The 16,398-nt window shown below is 50.6% G+C and overlaps 1 protein-coding gene across 3 annotated transcripts; it reads right to left on the bottom strand.

Moving 5' to 3' along the window:
• Positions 1 to 6,924: 6,924 nt before the first annotated feature.
• MYORG (myogenesis regulating glycosidase (putative)) lies at positions 6,925 to 15,569 on the bottom strand. 3 transcript variants are annotated; one of them, XM_066367780.1, is made up of 2 exons: positions 15,497 to 15,569; positions 6,925 to 10,714 (listed from the first exon to the last, which is right to left on the bottom strand). In XM_066367780.1, the coding sequence occupies exon 2, from the start codon at positions 10,639 to 10,641 to the stop codon at positions 8,500 to 8,502; it is 2,142 nt and encodes a 713-aa protein (XP_066223877.1). In that variant the 5' UTR covers positions 10,642 to 10,714; positions 15,497 to 15,569; the 3' UTR covers positions 6,925 to 8,499. The 3 variants fall into 3 exon arrangements, with proteins under 3 accessions (XP_066223877.1, XP_066223876.1, XP_066223875.1); XM_066367779.1 differs by lacking the exon at positions 15,497 to 15,569 and adding an exon at positions 15,246 to 15,415; XM_066367778.1 differs by lacking the exon at positions 15,497 to 15,569 and adding an exon at positions 15,250 to 15,415.
• Positions 15,570 to 16,398: the final 829 nt, after the last annotated feature.

The following is a 16,398-nucleotide window of genomic DNA, read 5'->3' as shown; positions in this document are numbered from 1 at the left end:
GGTCACTGGCAAGAGGCACACACAGGCCTGAAGGGCTCTACTGTGTCACCCAGAAGCCCTGTCACTACAAGTTTGCACTCCTTGCCTGCAGCTGCCTTCTCCACCTTTAGCAATTCCTGATCATTGGTTTTTCTCTCTTCCCACCTACTCCCTTTCTCCACAACTCAACTGTAAGACCCAGAGGTGCAAGAGTTGGGTCTCAGCCCTCTTTTCCCTTGCTACTAGGGCTCAAGGAATGCAGGGCAGGTGTTAGAAACTATAGCCCTTCCAGGAGCTGTTAGCAGCTGGATTCATGTGGATTTTATTAGAGGGTTGTTGCCCAATGAAGTGCAAAAGATTGGATGGGAAGGGTCATTGGCAGAGGTCAACCTGGATTACCAGGGTCAAGAACTGCCACCCTAGAGGAAGGAGAGAGAAGTCGCCCAGGTCTTAAGCAGGCTTCCAGATGCTTTCAGTCACTGGTTCGTGCAGACAGGGCAAAAGTACTAGCGAACAGGATCTTGGAGGGCTGCCAAGGACCTGAATGGTTTTGCTCCTCACCCCTCTGAGCAGCACTCTGAAGGAGGCTTGCTGCAGGAAGTTTTTGGAGCTTAATGTTCTCTTTCTTGGCCAGCAGGGACCACATCCCATTGATTTAATAAATGCCTGCTGGGCAGCGATGCCAAACCACAGACTAGCTGCCTCCTAACAAGGGCTGGCCGGCCCTGTACTCTCAGCATAGGAGGTTGTGGAATCTCAAGATGCTAAGGCTTCATATGTCAGAGTTGGAAGGGACCTGAAAAATGACCTGATTTTACTGCTTGCTTTTATAGTTGGGAAAACAGGCTAAAGAAGGTAGATGGCCCTGGCAGTTACCTCTATGTGGGATGCTCTGAGGATGGGCTGCCAGAGGAAAAACTCTTGCTTTGGAATATCTTGTATAGTTTTGGCGTCATTCCTCTGGGCCTCATAAGAGTGTTCCATTAATACATAGGTGCTTTGGAGAAGGAGGAGACCGTAAATTGTATTCAGTTGCTTGCTTTACGGGAAGAATTGACAGCAGGGTGGGACTAGGGCATGTTATGGGAGGTGGATAAAGGAGAGAGTGGGACCAAGACTGGGATATGGCAGGGGAGTAGGCTTTGTTGTCTTCACCACTTTGCTTCTGGTTGGCTGGGCTTGTTTAAGAGCTGTGGGGCTGAGGCCACAATTTCCCCTTCAACCTGAGGCCCTCCAAGCTCCAGAGCACCTCCTCTGGAAGCTTTTTCTAATAACCTCCCATCCTATGAAATGCCATCCTGTTTCCACACCTGCACTTGAAGAGGCTCCTCTTGGGACTCCACCTGTTCTTCCCACTGCCATCTCTACCACCCCAGGGTGAAGAAGCATCTAATGAACTTATCCCCACCAGGGTGGTCTTAAGTTGCCCCCTCTTAGAGGAATTTAACAGAGGCTCTGGAAAATCAAATGTCCCCTTGACCTCCAAAAGCAACACCTTACACTCCCACAGTAGGCACTTGTTTGCTGAATCGAAGACACAAAAGAATGAAGTTATAATGGCAGAATTTTAATTGAAACATTTGTATGGATATGGGACCCCAGCTAGGTCCCCCACATTTGGGAAGCAGAGGCTGACGTCTCCATGGGTCCAGCCTGTGGCCCAACCTGTCTTCTTTTGTAGAGGAGGGCCACACCAGCTGGGCTGCTGCCGCCTTGATGCTGTGCGATAGGTGTCCAGAGACACCTGCTCTCTCCCTTCCTCCCAACCTGCCCCCATTTGCTTCCTTCCCCTCCCACTCCACTTCCTGTGCTAGACTGTGTAATAGGAATTCCCAACTGGGCTCTTTGAGGAGGGGAAAGGGCTAGGGAGGGAAAGAAACAGCACAACGATACAAAATAGAGACACAACCTCTTCCAGTTCTTCAGACTGGGAGCTCCCAGGGACAGGGCCTCCCCTTCTTCCTTCCCATCCCCCCTAAACCTCACCCCTAGTCAAACTCAGGGCTTGCCACATAAAGCCAAGAATTTTCCCCTCCCTTAATAGGTCAAAGGTACAAACTTCCGGTTATAAAATGAATAAGATTGCCTGAGCAGGTGGTGGCACAGTGGATAGAGAGCATCACCTGGGACACTGAGGGCCCAGATTTGAAACCCTGAGGTTGCTCCTTGACCGCAGGCTTATCCAGCTTGAATGTGGGCTCACCAGCTTGAGCGTGGGATCATAGACATGATCCCATGGTTGCTAGCTTGAGCCCAAAGGTCACTGGCTTGAACAAGGGGTCACAGGCTCAGTTGGGGCCCCCCCTCCAAGGCACATAAGAGAAGCAATCAACAAACAACTAAAGTATTACAACTATGAGATGATGCTTCTCATTGTTCTCCCTTCCGGTCTGTCTCTGTGTCTTTCACATGCATGCTAAATAAATAAATAAATAAAAAAATAAAAAAAAAAGACATGGGGATGTAATATACAGCGTGGTGACTATAATTAATAATACTGTCTTGTAGCCCTGGCCCAGTAGCTCATTGGTTACAGCTTCATCTCACTAGGCCAGCGGTTCTCAACCTGTGGGTCGCTACCCTGGCGGGGGTCAAACGACCAAAACACAGGGGTTGCCTAAAGCCATCGGAAATACATATTTTATTAAAAAATGTATTGCACTAGGCCAACATTATGAATTCAACCCCCAGTCAGGGCATATACAAGAATCAATCAATGAATGCATAATGAATGGGACAACAAATCAATCGATCTCTCTCACTCTCTCCCTTCCTCTCTCTCTGAAAAATAATAATAATAATAATAATAATAATAATACTCTATTGCATATTTGAAAGTAGCTAGGAGATTGGATCTTTTTTTTTGTTTTTTTTTTTTACAGGAACAGAGAGAGAGAGTCAGAGAGAGGGACAGATAGAGACAGACAGGAACGGAGAGAGATGAGAAGCATCAATCATCAGTTTTTCGCTGCGACACCTTAGTTGTTCATTGATTGCTCTCTCACGTGCCCTGACTGTGGGCCTTCAGCAGACCGAGTGACCCCTTGCTTGAGCCAGCGACCTTGGGTCCAAGCTGGTGAGCTTTTGCTCAAACCAGATGAGCCCACGCTCAAGTTGGTGACCTTGGGGGTCCCGAACCTGGGTCCTTCCGCATCCCAGTCTGACGCTCTATCCACTGCACCACCACCTGGTCAGGCGAGATTGAATCTTTAATGTCCTCATTACAAGAAAAAAGTTTTTTGTAACTATGTATGGTGATAAATGTTAATTGAACTCATGTAGTAATGTAATATACACAAAAATTGACTCATTGAATTATATACCTACAGCTAATATAATATTGTGTCAATTATAGCTCAATATTTTTTTAAAAAGTGGAAGTCAGCATCTGTTTTCTCCTATATTCTATTAAAATGGTAAAATACATTTAAAAAAAAGGTTCTTGGGCATAATACAGTAAATGACTACTAGCCTTGAGATAAAAAGCAGGTTGTTCCTTGTGAGCTAGGGTGTGCTAGAGAGGAGAGGGTGTCAGAAGAAGTCCCACTGAGTCGGACAATGTCAGGAAAGGAAATTAAAAAAAAAAAAAAAAGGAAATCCAGTCACCACTGCAGTTTTCTTCAAAGCTATGTCTAGGCAGTCCGCTCCCTTGCCGGGATGGGCTGTGCAGCTAGCTATTCCCAGAACAGAAGGTAGTATTTCTTCAGATGCTTTTCAAAATATGTTCTTATGTATGTGTGTGTGTGAGCAAAACAGAAACAGTGCATGACCTGTGGTGGTGCAGTGGATAAAGCGCTGATCTGGAACACTGAGGTCACTGGTTCAAAACCCTGGGCTTTCCTGGCCAAGGCACATGTGGGAGTTGATGTTTCCTGCTCCCCCCCTTCTCTCTCTCCCCTCTCTAAAATGAATAAATAAAATCTTAAAATAAGTCAATAAATATATAAATAAACAAACAGAAACAGGTGTGAGAAAGATTCAGATCTTAAAAATGTTGAACATCAGAGCTTGATTTTTTGCCTAAGCAACATAATTTCAAAAAGATTTCCTTGGATGCTATGTGGATTGGATTGAAAGGTCAGAGAGCAGAAAGAGGAGGCCACTGCCGTGATCCAGGCTGGAACTGATGAAGTTTGACGTGGCATAGTGACCAGGGGGGTGGAGAGGTCAACATTGGCCTTGGGCTTGAGGAAGAGAGAAGGGACCAGAAAGCTCAGTGGGAGGAATCAGCAGAAGGCTTGCTCTAGAGCCAGTCAGGGTGAGACACTTTACCCAAATCTGGGAGAACAAGGGCAAAGATCTTTCCAGAAAATCTACATCTCAGTCTTAGAGAAAGGGCTTGGCCAGGGTTCAGCTGATTCGTATGGTATTGGAAGGAAAATTGAGGTAGACTGTCAGGGTGCACACGGTGCACCGAATGATGATATTAGGCTCCAGTCCTAGCTTTCCTGCAGTGGCCACTCAGTCCCTCCCCATTACCTCTGGAGAAGGGAGTTCCCATTTCTTCGTATCAGCCCAGCGCCCCAACCCCCCACAGCCAGGGGTAAAAGGGAGACTAATGTGAAATTCTGGCCATTACAAGGCTGCTGAAATCTTCATGGAGGAGGGGCAGCCTCCACCTCAATCCAAATGTGCAGAAAGAGAGAGATAAATTTTATTTATTTTATTTTTTCTTTTTTGTATTTCTCTGAATTTGGAAACGGGAGGCAGTCAGACAGACTCCCTCATGCGCCTGACCGGGATCCACCCGGCACGCCCACCAGGGGGCGATGCTCTGCCCATCTTGGGGCGTGCTCTGCAGCAATCAGAGCCATTCTAGCGCCTGAGGCAGAGGCCACAGAGCCATCCTCAGCGCCCGGGCAAACGCTGCTCCAATGGAACCTTGGCTGCAGGAGGGGAAGAGAGAGACAGAGGAAAGAGAGGGGGAGGGGTGGAGAAGCAGATGGGCACTTCTGTGTGTCCTGGCCAGGAATTGAACCCGGGACTCCCGCACGCCAGGCTGACGCTCTACCACTGAGCCACCGGCCAGGGCCGAGAGAGATAAAATTTAAATGCACAAGAGGTGTTGGCAGGGATTGGGTGGTTGGAAGGGGCTGTAAGGGGTCAGAGTTCCTGGCATTATGGGAAATAGGGGTAGAGGTAGCTTCCAGCCAGCCTTGTTCCCTCCCTTCCTCCAGTCTCCAACACTCAGCTCTTTCCCACAGTTTTGACATTCTAGCTCCCACCCCCACTCTAACTTCTTGAATCTCTCTCTCTCTCTCTGGTGTCAGTGAGGAAAGGGGAAACACTTCTTGGCCTAGAATCAGGCCAACTGGGTGGCAACTTTAAAGACACACATTTTAGCTGGCTCCCCATTCTTGAAGGTAATACTAGTCAGGGCTGGGCCATGCTGTTGGCAGGTGGGTGAATGCTGAGTGGGAGGTCCTAGGCATCTGGATGCAGAACACCAGGTTCCATTCAATGTTGGTTACTAATCTCCTGGGTGACTTCAGGCCAATGCCCTCCTCTCTTAGTGCTTCCGTTTGTTCATCTGTGCTTTTGTGAATAACCAGGCCAATGCAGAGGCCAGACTAGAAACCAGATCATGAGCCAAAGGCCAGTTTGCTAGAATTTGTTCCGAAAAGAACACTATTCCCTTTGGCTCTGCCCCCACATGCAGTGAGCACTCAGTGGGCATGGTGGGCTCCTCGCCACCTAGGCTGTAAAATACTGCTGCCTGCCTTCAGTGCCCTGTTGAAGGGTACTCTTCCTTCTCCCTGCCAGATTACTTAGGCCTGCAGATTACTTTATCCTTCCCTATTCCATCTCAGACAGCACACAGCTTGGTCCTGGACTCTCATAGCACTTTCTGCAACTATGGAACTGTTCTATAATCTGCTCTGCCCAATATGTTAGCCACTAGTCACACATGGCTTTTGAACACTTGACATGTGGCTAGTATGCCCAAATAAATTTTTAAATTTTGCTTAATTTTAAGATTAAATTTAAGAAATTGCATGTGGCTAGTGGCTACCACATTGGACAGCATGGGTTCTAGGCAGCACTTTTCTTTGATCCTTTTTTTATGAATTGGTAGGACAATTTTTATATAAGTGCTTTACAGACACATCTCAATGAATCCTAGAAATTCCCTTTTTAAGATGGAGAAACCAAGGCTTGAGAAGTTGGGTATACTGGGCTCAGTTGCATAGAAACCTGGAAGGCCATTCAAGCCATAGTCAGGCTCTCCAGCCATTTAGGGAACCTTCTAGAACCCAGCCTGAGTCTATAATTACTCCATAGCACAAGGGCCCTGGGAGGCTCATCACTGAGTACTGACTGATGTATGTTCTTGACAGAAAGGAGAGGGAGCCTGACCAGGTGATGGTGCAGTGGGTAGAGCATTAACCTGGGATGCTGAAGACCCAGGTTCAAAACCCTGAGGTTACTGGCTTGAGCGTGGGATCATATTCATGACCCCACAGTCACTGGCTTGAGCCCAAAGGTCACTGGCTTGTAGCTCAAGCTCACTGGCTTGAAGTCCAAGGTTGCTGGCTTGAGCAAGGGGTCACTAGCTAAGCTGAAGCCTCCCCTCCCCCGGTCAAGGCACATATGAGAAAGCAATCAATGAATAACTAAAGTGCTACAACAAGTTGATGCTTCTCATCCTTCTTTCTCCCTCCCTGTCTGTCCCGCTCCCCCCCCCCCCCCAAAAGGAGAGGGAAGCTAATTCCACTTACTTTCCATCTCCTGGAGACACTGGAATCCTGTCTTCCAACCTTCAAATAGCTCTTCTCATGCCTTTTTCCTGGACCACAGTGTTTTTTGGATTACAAACTCAGACCTCAATGGGTGCTATGTGAGGTTTGGGAAGAGGATGTCACATGCAGGCCCAGAGGAAGCCAGTTGAACTGGGAGCTGGGGCCTGGGAAAATCCTTGTGGTTTTTAAGCAAGAAAACAAGAAATAGTATTATAACAGCTACTTTTTATTGAGCACCTACTTGTGCCAGGCACTTTACATACAACTGTGCTTATATTTCCCACAATAACCTGAGAGGTAGGCATTATTATCACCATTTTAACATATGAGGAAAATGAGACTCAAGGAAGTTAAGCAGCTCACTCAAGATTACACAGCTTGTTGATGAGTGGGCAGAATCAGCACTGGAGATGGGCATCTGTGAGTGCCCTTAAAATTTCATTAGGTATTCTTCAGACTGAGAAAGTAGAGGAGGTAAAAAGGTGGGATGCATTCTCTCAGGGCTGAGGGACTGGTTCCGCTGTCCAAGCGTGGAAGGAGGCTGAGCCCTTCTCTGTTTCCCACCTCCCCACTCCGGCAAGGCACTTCTTCTCCAGACTCAACTGCAAAGTCAGAAAAACTTGCTCTTGCTGAGATTGTCCTTCTTTAAAAGGGAAAATGGCTGAAATGGAATAGCTCACCCTGTGTATCTGCAGACAGAGGTCTTCATGTGTAGCTCATGTGCTGAAGCACACCACCACCAGAATAAAAATACTGTTCACTTTTAGGCCATACCCCTTCCACGTGTGCAGAGAGTGATGCAGTTGAGGAATCTTGAAGGGGCTGTTTATTTCCTATCAGAGTCCCAGGCATATCACCTGGGAGGAGGCCAATTCAACAACAAAAGCCTTAAATTTGCACCCTGCTCCCCCCCCCCCCCCCCCCGGCTTATATATTCTCAAGGGTGTTCATTTTGTAGTTCCAAGGACACATGCTGCCTCTCTCTCTCTCTCTCTCTATCTCTCACAAACACACACACAGGTTCTTGGGTTAAGACACCAAGTCTAGCCTGCATGGTCTTGCAAGTCTTTGTCCATTAGGCCGTGCCCTGGCCCAGGGCTAAGCACATGTGTACAAAGATGGGTTAGTGCAGTGTTAGGAGTTTCTTTACAAATGAGAGACAATGATGATGGCCTCGTGCTGAATCAAGTCCTCTTGTCTTCTGGGAGGGGACCTCCTGCCTCCTTGTCAGTTGGCCAAGTACCCCAATCCTTCTCACCAGCTGGGGTGGGACCAGGTCAGCCACAGTTCAGACCGGTGCTGGGAACTCAGGGCCTGGCTTCCATCTCCAAGAATGTACTTATCTAAGTGTAGCAGGGGGCTATTTTGGGACCTTAAAGAGGACCAAGTCCCCACTTCAGAAGGACAAGATGGTCACTCAGGCCAGAATGTAGGGTGAGGTTTCTTTTTGTGCTTTAAAAACCCAATCATGTATAACAAAAACTGACCTTTTCCCTCTGAGCTCACTCACCTCCACCCCAGGGAAAAGGTTTCTACAGACTGGAGTGAGTGTGGAGAAAAGGGGATTCTTAGGATTTTGCATACCAGTGGAAGATTGCTTCAGTGCCTCCTCCTCTGGTGCTACAGGAGCTGGGCACAGCATTTTCATCTCAGCACCCACTTCTTAGTGATACAGAGGTGGGGACTTCTTGGCGGATACACAGTGTGGTTGAGATGGAGGATAAAAGGCCTGCATAAAGACTGCGATTAGAGCTGTGGGGTTCCCCGGTCTTGGGCTGGGTCAGGATGCCCAGATGAAGTAGGCTACCTCGTCCAGGTCGACAGGATAGTCGGTGAGAAGCACTGGTGTCTTATCAAAAAGTTCACCCTTATAACTACGCCACTTGCCCGCGGGCAGGTAGACATCACGTTCCTGCTTGCCAGGCTCCAGTACTGGTGCCACTAGAAGTGTGTCCCCTATGAGGAACTGCGAGTCAATGCGGTGCGCTGTCTCATCGCCCGGTGCGATCCACCAGAGGGGGCGCACGATGGGGTCGCCAGTGTCGGTGACTTCACCGGCCAGCTCAAGTAATAGCGGTGCCACGAGTGAAGCCCTTAGTGCTGCGAACTTGTGCGCGATGGCCACCACTTCAGCGTCGTATTGCCAGGGTGGGACTGAGAACTGCATAGCGGGCATGAAAGCTGCCACCTCCAGCCACCGCACATAGAGCTCGCGCTCAGGCACGTTGCCGCCGCCTGATGTGCGCTCAGGTACCACGTTGCCACCCACCATATCTGGCAGGATGAATGGGTATCCCAGCATGCTGACGGTGAGCACGGCGGGGATGAGCGAGCGCAGCCCCAGGTCGTAGCCCCACACCGAGTCACGGTCCACCAGGCGAAAGAAGCATGAGATATTCTGTGACTGGTAGCCCACGCGGACCTCAGCCAGTGAGAAGAAGGGAAGCGCCATCTCGGTGTAACGCCGACTCCATATGCTGGGGTCTGGCAGCGACCTGTAGGTGCTAAAGTCTCGCGGCAAATAGCTGACCTCGCCCGCGTCAAACTTGAAGGAGGCCACCTCATAGCGTGAGCGCAGCCGCCGCAGGTGACCCTGGAACCAGTCACGGGCCTCTGGATGCGTGAAGTCCAGCACGGCGCCGATTCCATTCCACCAGCGCACTAGCGCTGGCAGCCGGCCTGTGGGTTCACGAACGAACAGCTCTCGCTCCACGCCCTCGCCAAAAGATGATGAATTGTAGTTGACGAATGGGTGTACCCAGAGCGTAACTTGAAATCCAGCTTCGCGCAGGCGGCGGAACATGTCACTGGCGTTGGGGAACTTGACCTCGTCGAAGTGGAAGTCACCATAAGCAGGTGTGTACATGTCATCTATTTCCAGGTGGCTGCTGTTGAAGCGGTGCTGGCGGATCTGCTGGGCAAAACTCTGCACCTTGTCCTGGTCCACTGCGCGCCCATACATCACCCACGTGGACCAGATAGGGTCCCGGAAGGTCTCCGGTGCTGGCACCCTCGACGGCTTGTTGAAATAGCGCCTTACCATGTACTTGTGGATAGAGGTGACATCTGAGCCAACGCACACACGGTAGCTGAGCTCGGGAGCATCGGCGCGGCCCGCTGGTGGCTTGTAGGGAGTGTCGTTGTAGCGTGCCTGCAGCCGCAGTGAGCGCTCAGTGGCGTTCCAGCCCAGGTGGAAGGGCACTGAGTCGTTGACCTTGATGGCAGCCGCGCGTGAGGACAGCCAGTAACGTTCAAGGATGCCTCCAAATGCTGCGTCGGAGGAGTAGACGTCGCTAGTGACGAAAGGCTGCGGCTCCTGCTGGCCTTCCAGCCGGATAGGCCAATGCTGGGTCCTCATCTCAGCGCCGCCATACCAGTGTGCCGCTGCGTCTCCCAGGAACATGGCGTGCTCCACTGCACGCCCCGGCGCCGCCTCCTCCCAGCGCACGCGATAGCACATGACTGTGTCCTTGGGTCGCACAGTCTGGATGAAGAAGTGTAGCGGGCGTCCATCCGCTGTGCGAGAGCAGCCCAGCAGGGCGCCATCGCGGCTGCAGGAGTCGAGGTCCAGTGCTCCGGAGCGGAAGGCGAGACGGAAGACCTGCTCGCCCTTCTGGTTGCGGATGGAGAAGCCGCCAAGGTTGAGGTCAAGCAGCTCCGCGCGCAGACGTTCTGCCTTGCGTAGAGAGGCGCTGTAGTAGCACCAAGCCACCACTGCGGCCAACACCAGCAGCAGCCCCAGCACCACGGAGCCAAGCAGGGGCTTCAGTTCTTTTGATGGCTTAGGTTTGACAGGCGAGAAGTTGTCAGGCAGGAAGGTGTACATGGCTGTGGCTGAGAGAGCCTCGGGGCTCTGACGTCCTGTGTCAGGCCCAGGGCGTCGGCGGGGGTAGGCCTGGCTCTTCTCCGGAATTGAAGGCATCAGCCCTCAGTTAAGGAAGGAGCGGGCACTGGGGCCACCTGATAAAGCCCATCTGAACTTGGCCTGCCAGAGTCTGGAAGGGGAAGAGAGAGGCGGAACTGACCTTCTCATTACATAGTATTTCCATTTGCTGCAGCAAAAAAGAACTGTATACTTTGGGAAGGTGTATTCTGGGACATAAGGGTTTGAGAAATGGCAAAGGTGAGACTTACCAGGACAATCTGTGCACCTTTATTTTAATGTTTATTTTATTGATTTTAGAGAGAGGGAGGGAGAAAGCAGGAGAGACAGGAACATCTGCTCCTGAATGTGCTCTGACTCGGGATGGAACCAGCAACTTCTGTCTTTGGGATGGTTCTCTAACCAACCGAGCTATCTGGCCAGGGTGACAATCTGGTTGTGTTTATTCATCCCCCCTATTTTTTTGTGTGGCAGAGACAGAGAGAGACAGAGAGAGGGACAGACAGACAGGAACGGAGAGAGACGAAAAACATCAATTCTTTGTTGCAGTTCCTTAGTTGTTCATTGATTGATCTCTCATGTGTGCCTTGACCAGGGGGCTACAGCAGACCGAGTGACCCCTTGTTTGAGCCAGCGACCTTGGGCTCAAGCTGGTGAGCCTTGCTCAAACCAGATGAGCCTGCGCTCAAGCTGGTGACCTCGGGGTCTTGAACCTGGGTCCTCCACATCCCAGTCCGATGCTCTATCCATTGCGCCACTGCCTGGTCAGGCGTTTATTCACCCTTTCTTAAGGACCCTAATGCTTGCTGAAATTAGGGCTCTGAATGGAAGGGGGCAGATAGCATGCATCCCGCTTCTGTGGGGGAGAAACAAAGCCAGACAGGGTCAGGGAGCTGTCCAGATCACAGAATGTCAGAACTCCTGGAATCACACATGGGAGCAGTTCAAGCTGAAGAGAAGGGGAAGGATCTGGAGAGGACCTGGTTTCCCAGAGATATGGCCATGGTGGGGGAGAGGGCATAATTCATTTAGCTCCTTGAGATCTTAATAGGGCAGTAGGATGACTTCTCTTGTCCCCAGAAGGGGAGAAGAGAGAGGAAGGAGGAATAGTTTAGGCATGGAATTTAATCAGAAGCCAGATTAAATCTGGAGATTAGATCAGTCTTAGGGCTTGGTTTGGAGGGAGGCAGGGTTGGGTTCAGATATTAGGGCTGGGGTCAGGTGTCTGGTTTGGAGGCTGTGGTGGCTTTTCAGATCTTCCCACTTTGTCCTCAAATTCCACCCTGCTGTCAGCCATTGTTCACTAAGTCCATTTTCCTGCTCACCTTCCTCTGCTCCCAGCAGTGCATCTGTGGGCCAGCTACCACCTGACTTTGTTTCTGCCACTCACCCACTGTCCTGCTGCCTTTGCCTTAGTTTTGGACACTGTCTTTTCTCCCCTCTACAACTGCAACACTTTCCCTATAGACATCCCTGCCCCCAGCTTCTTTTCCCCAATGCCTCTGCTTATAGCAACCATAGTTATCCTTCTAAAGAACTTTTCAGACCACATCTCTTCCTAGTTTAGAGAGCTTCTCATGGTCCCCATGATGAAAGTTCAGAAACATAAGCTCTGCAGTTGAAGCACAAGGCATGACATAGCCTCATCTCCCTTTCTAGGCAGGCCTATCCTATGACTACCAAGCTAATTTCTTCCCCAACCTAAATCCTTCAAGCTACCCACTTTAGGAGATTTCACCCATCCACCTTGGACCAATGTTTCTCTCCAACCCACCAGTTCTTCAGGGATCAGACCCCCCCCCCCATTCTACATACATATACGCACTGTATGCCAAACGTCCAGATATAACTTCAGCGAAGCATAGACTAGGGGGAGGTGTGTGTTGTAATCTGCTGCTCAAGGCCACTGACCCTTCCTGATTTAGCCCAGGGCAGAGTCCAACAAAGAAATACCCCTAGCCAGGTGCATACACAGACATATACACACTGCCAGCCAGCCAGCTGCGCCAGCTAGGGGGAAGGAGAGAGGGAGGCTGGCAAACAGTAATTAGTCTCCTCCCAGATGCCAGGGTCTGTTTCTTTTTTTTTTTTTAAAGATTTTATTTATTCATTTTAGAGAGGAGACAGAGAGAGAGACAGACAGACAGCGAGAGAAGGGAGGGAGGAGCAGAAAGCATCAACTCCCATATGTGCCTTGACCAGTGAAGCCCGGATTTCGAACCAGCGACCTCAGTGTTCCAGGTTGACGCTTTTACCCACTGCGCCACCGCAGGTCAGGCCAGGGTCTGTTTCTGAGTCCTCCACATCTCCCCAGGAGATGCTAGAACTGTTCATGATCTTTATCTCCCCCAATTCTCCCATAAAGAGACTATCAAGAATGCCAGGTGGAGACCAGAATTTTGATCCCAGATCCCTCACACTGACTGACCCCCTCCCCAAGGTGCTATCTCAGTTCCTCTTTCTTTGTGCTTTCTGCCCACCTATTATCTAAACCGCTCAGTTCTGGCTGGTCTGGAACAGCTTCTTCCTTCCTTCCTCTTAGCCCACATAACTTAGCTTTCAGACTCCCCAGCCCAGTATGGACTCCCTTTCCTGCAGGTATAGGTTAGAAAGTTCTCCTGAGGCCCTGGCCGGTTGGCTCAGCGGTAGAGCGTCGGCCTGGCGTGCGGGGGACCCGGGTTCGATTCCCGGCCAGGGCACACAGGAGAAGCGCCCATTTGCTTCTCCACCCCCACCCCCTCCTTCCTCTCTGTCTCTCTCTTCCCCTCCCGCAGCCAAGGCTCCATTGGAGCAAAGATGGCCCAGGCGCTGGAGATGGCTCCTTGGCCTCTGCCCCAGGCGCTAGAGTGGCTCTGGTCTCGGCAGAGCGACCCCCCCCCCAGGGGCAGAGCATCGCCCCCTGGTGGGCGTGCCGGGTGGATCCTGGTCGGGCGCATGCGGGAGTCTGTCTGACTGTCTCTCCCCGTTTCCAGCTTCAGAAAAAATACAAAAAAACCAAAAAAACAAAAAAACAAAAAACAAAAAAAACAAAAAAAAAAAGAAAAAGAAAGTTCTCCTGAGAGATGCAGGAAGTAGCCTTTAGCTTATGTCCTTAAGCTAAACAGGACCCAAAGGCGGTCTTTGGTGGTCCAGGCCAGAGTTGTTATACATTTATATTCATTCATTCATTCAAGACAACCAAGGCCCAGAGATAGATTAAAATTGGTTGAGGCCCTCAGCGCAGTAGAAAATATTGGGCCCCTTAAAAAAGAGAGAGAGAGAGAGACAGGGAAAATAAAAATACATGTTAACCATATTTTTAAATAAATAAAAATTATTATGTACTATTAATGTTAAAATTGCACATATGAAACCAAACTTGATGTCATTAGAAAAAAGTGTAAAGTTGGGGTTTTGCAGGGCCCTTCAGAAGTTGGGGCCCAGGGCGCGCGCCTGGTGTGCCTGCCATTAAATCTGCCTCTGCCAAGGCCCCATTCTAGGCACTAAAGAAATAAGGGGGAAAGTCCATAGCTGAATAAGACCTCCTTATTCTCAAAACTTTCATATTAAATCAGACCATCACATGACCCCTGGAGGCATGGAGAGGCCATCAAGGTGACCTACCTCAGATGTTTGTAACAATTTCTGAGAATTTTAACTTTCTAGGATTCCAAGTTTCTTTGATGAAGGACAGGAGCCCACAAGGCCTAAGTACCCACTCCGTGCAGGCCCTGTACCGGTCTCTCAAATCCCACCACAGCACCCCCTAACAATAATGCAGAAAAGGAGGCATAGCTATAGTGCCCATTGTACGATGAGGAAAGAGTGGCCCTATAGAAAAAGAAACTTGTTTGGAGTACCAAGGTTGCCTGAATCCAAAAAGCCACTTAACTCTCCACAGCCTAAGTTTTAGGAGACTGGAAATAATGGTCTGACAAGCTGTCTGAATGCAGCAGAGGAAAGGAGCTTTGTGGTCAAGAGTCTGGGACAGGCTTCCATCAAGTGGGTGTGGGCATGGTGAGGCCTGTTTTCCCAAAGTCTGGCGCTGCTGCTTGCTCCAGGAAGGATTCTTGAAGGTGGGAAGGGGGCAATTTTAATAGCATTTGGTACCAGGGCTGTGGGGGAAGAAAATTGGTTCTGGTATTAATGGTGGCGGCACCACAGACTCTTGTAATCTGCCTCCACTATCAGACCATACAGGCTAATATTGGCAGGTGGGGTCGGCCCTAGCCAAACCTCTCCCCACTTGACACTCAACCTCAATCTTGGCTGCCAGCCCCTAGTCGGGTATGAGGGGGAGGGCCCGGACCGGCCCAATTGAGGGGAGGCCATTTCAAGCTGAGTCGTTTGTCGAACACAGTTCCCAGGGGAATGTGTAGAAATGTCAAAGGCAATTCGATCCGGCCCATTTCCTTGCTCAGCGGCGGGATCCGGGGGAATCGAGTGACTGCGCCTACTGCTTGGGATACTCCGCACCCACCCCCAGTGACCCACCCAACAACTGCAAAGCCCAAAGGGACAGACTGAGGTCAAGGGGCCTGTCTCCCACTGGAAACCACAGCGACTCAGGTGTCCAGGCTCTCCCCATCCACTCAGAGGAAGGAGCGAAAGTTAAGAAAGTGTGCTCCCTTAGAAACTCTCCAAAGCCCTCCCCTTGGACTTACTCACGGCAGTGAACCCAGAAGTGGGGGGTGAAAATAGGGTCCTGCAGATCTTCACGCTAGCGGGAGCGGAGTTGCCACAGCGCAGCGCACAGCGCTGCCTAGTTGGGGACAGCTGAGACCCGCCCTCTGGCTGTCCGGCCACGCCCAGGTCTCTTGGTCTCGCTCAGAGCCCCCGAGGCCAGCTCCGCCCCTGGTGCCCCACTTCTCCCACATTGTCACGCGGACTTGAGGCCCCGCCTCTTGGCTCCCACCTTCTTTTTACTGCCCTGTGCCCACCTCCGGGCATCTCAGGCCAGCCGCAAGTCAGGTGCCTCCTGGCTCCGCTCCTGCTTACTGGCCTGCCCCTGCTGGGGCGTTGCTTACCCGCTTGTAGGCGGGGCTCTTCTCCAGGCCTGCTGGGAAATGTAGTTTTGGAGGAAGGAGCAGCTGTAGAATGTTAGGGTTCTTGCATCTCCAAGCTAAATCTGGTCTGTGTAGGAGAAGAAGAGAGCTGCGAGGGTAAGCGGCAGGGATGGCCCTTCGTATTCCTTCCCCTCAGATTTGGGCAGTTGGAGGCCGTCTTGGTATATGATCTCACATATGGAAAAAAAAGTTTCCCATAAGGAGAAATGGTAGTGGAATACTAGGAAAATATCAGCGGCTCAATATAGGGCGGTTTCAATCAAGGACCCCATGGAGGGATCTTGGTTTCAATAGCAGGGAGGCCCAAGTTGTTAGTTCCCACCAGTCCAGACCAGCAGCACCCTGAGGCCAACGACCTAGAAGACTGGCTTCCCCTGGGTATTTTGCAGCGTGAGTCCCCCACACTCCCAGCTCTTGCCTCCTAGTGACAGCCATTGGAAATTCCTGTGCTGTGAGGAAGTGGGCGTGCCCCGCCATAATCCTGCTCTGGGGATGAGCAGGGTGAAAAAATACTGAAGATCCCAGAGATTCCAGAACACGCCACCCCTTGCTCCCCGAGGGACACAAACACAAGGAGGGCCTTGTTTTGTAATGTGAAATTTATTGGTCATGAAATCCTCCAAAATTGTTTTTGGACCCCTTGACTTGGGTGGGAGAGGGCAGCAAAGTGTCTGAACATAGGTTTTTGGGGGGCTGTGATGGAAACTCTGGGAGTAGAGATCAAGAGCTTTGGGTATAGGGACAGGGCTCT

This window comes from Saccopteryx leptura, chromosome 2, assembly GCF_036850995.1.
Source record: "Saccopteryx leptura isolate mSacLep1 chromosome 2, mSacLep1_pri_phased_curated, whole genome shotgun sequence".
Lineage (NCBI taxonomy): Eukaryota > Metazoa > Chordata > Mammalia > Chiroptera > Emballonuridae > Saccopteryx > Saccopteryx leptura.
Note: the sequence above shows the minus strand (reverse complement) of the source record. Positions and strands in the feature narration are given on the sequence as shown.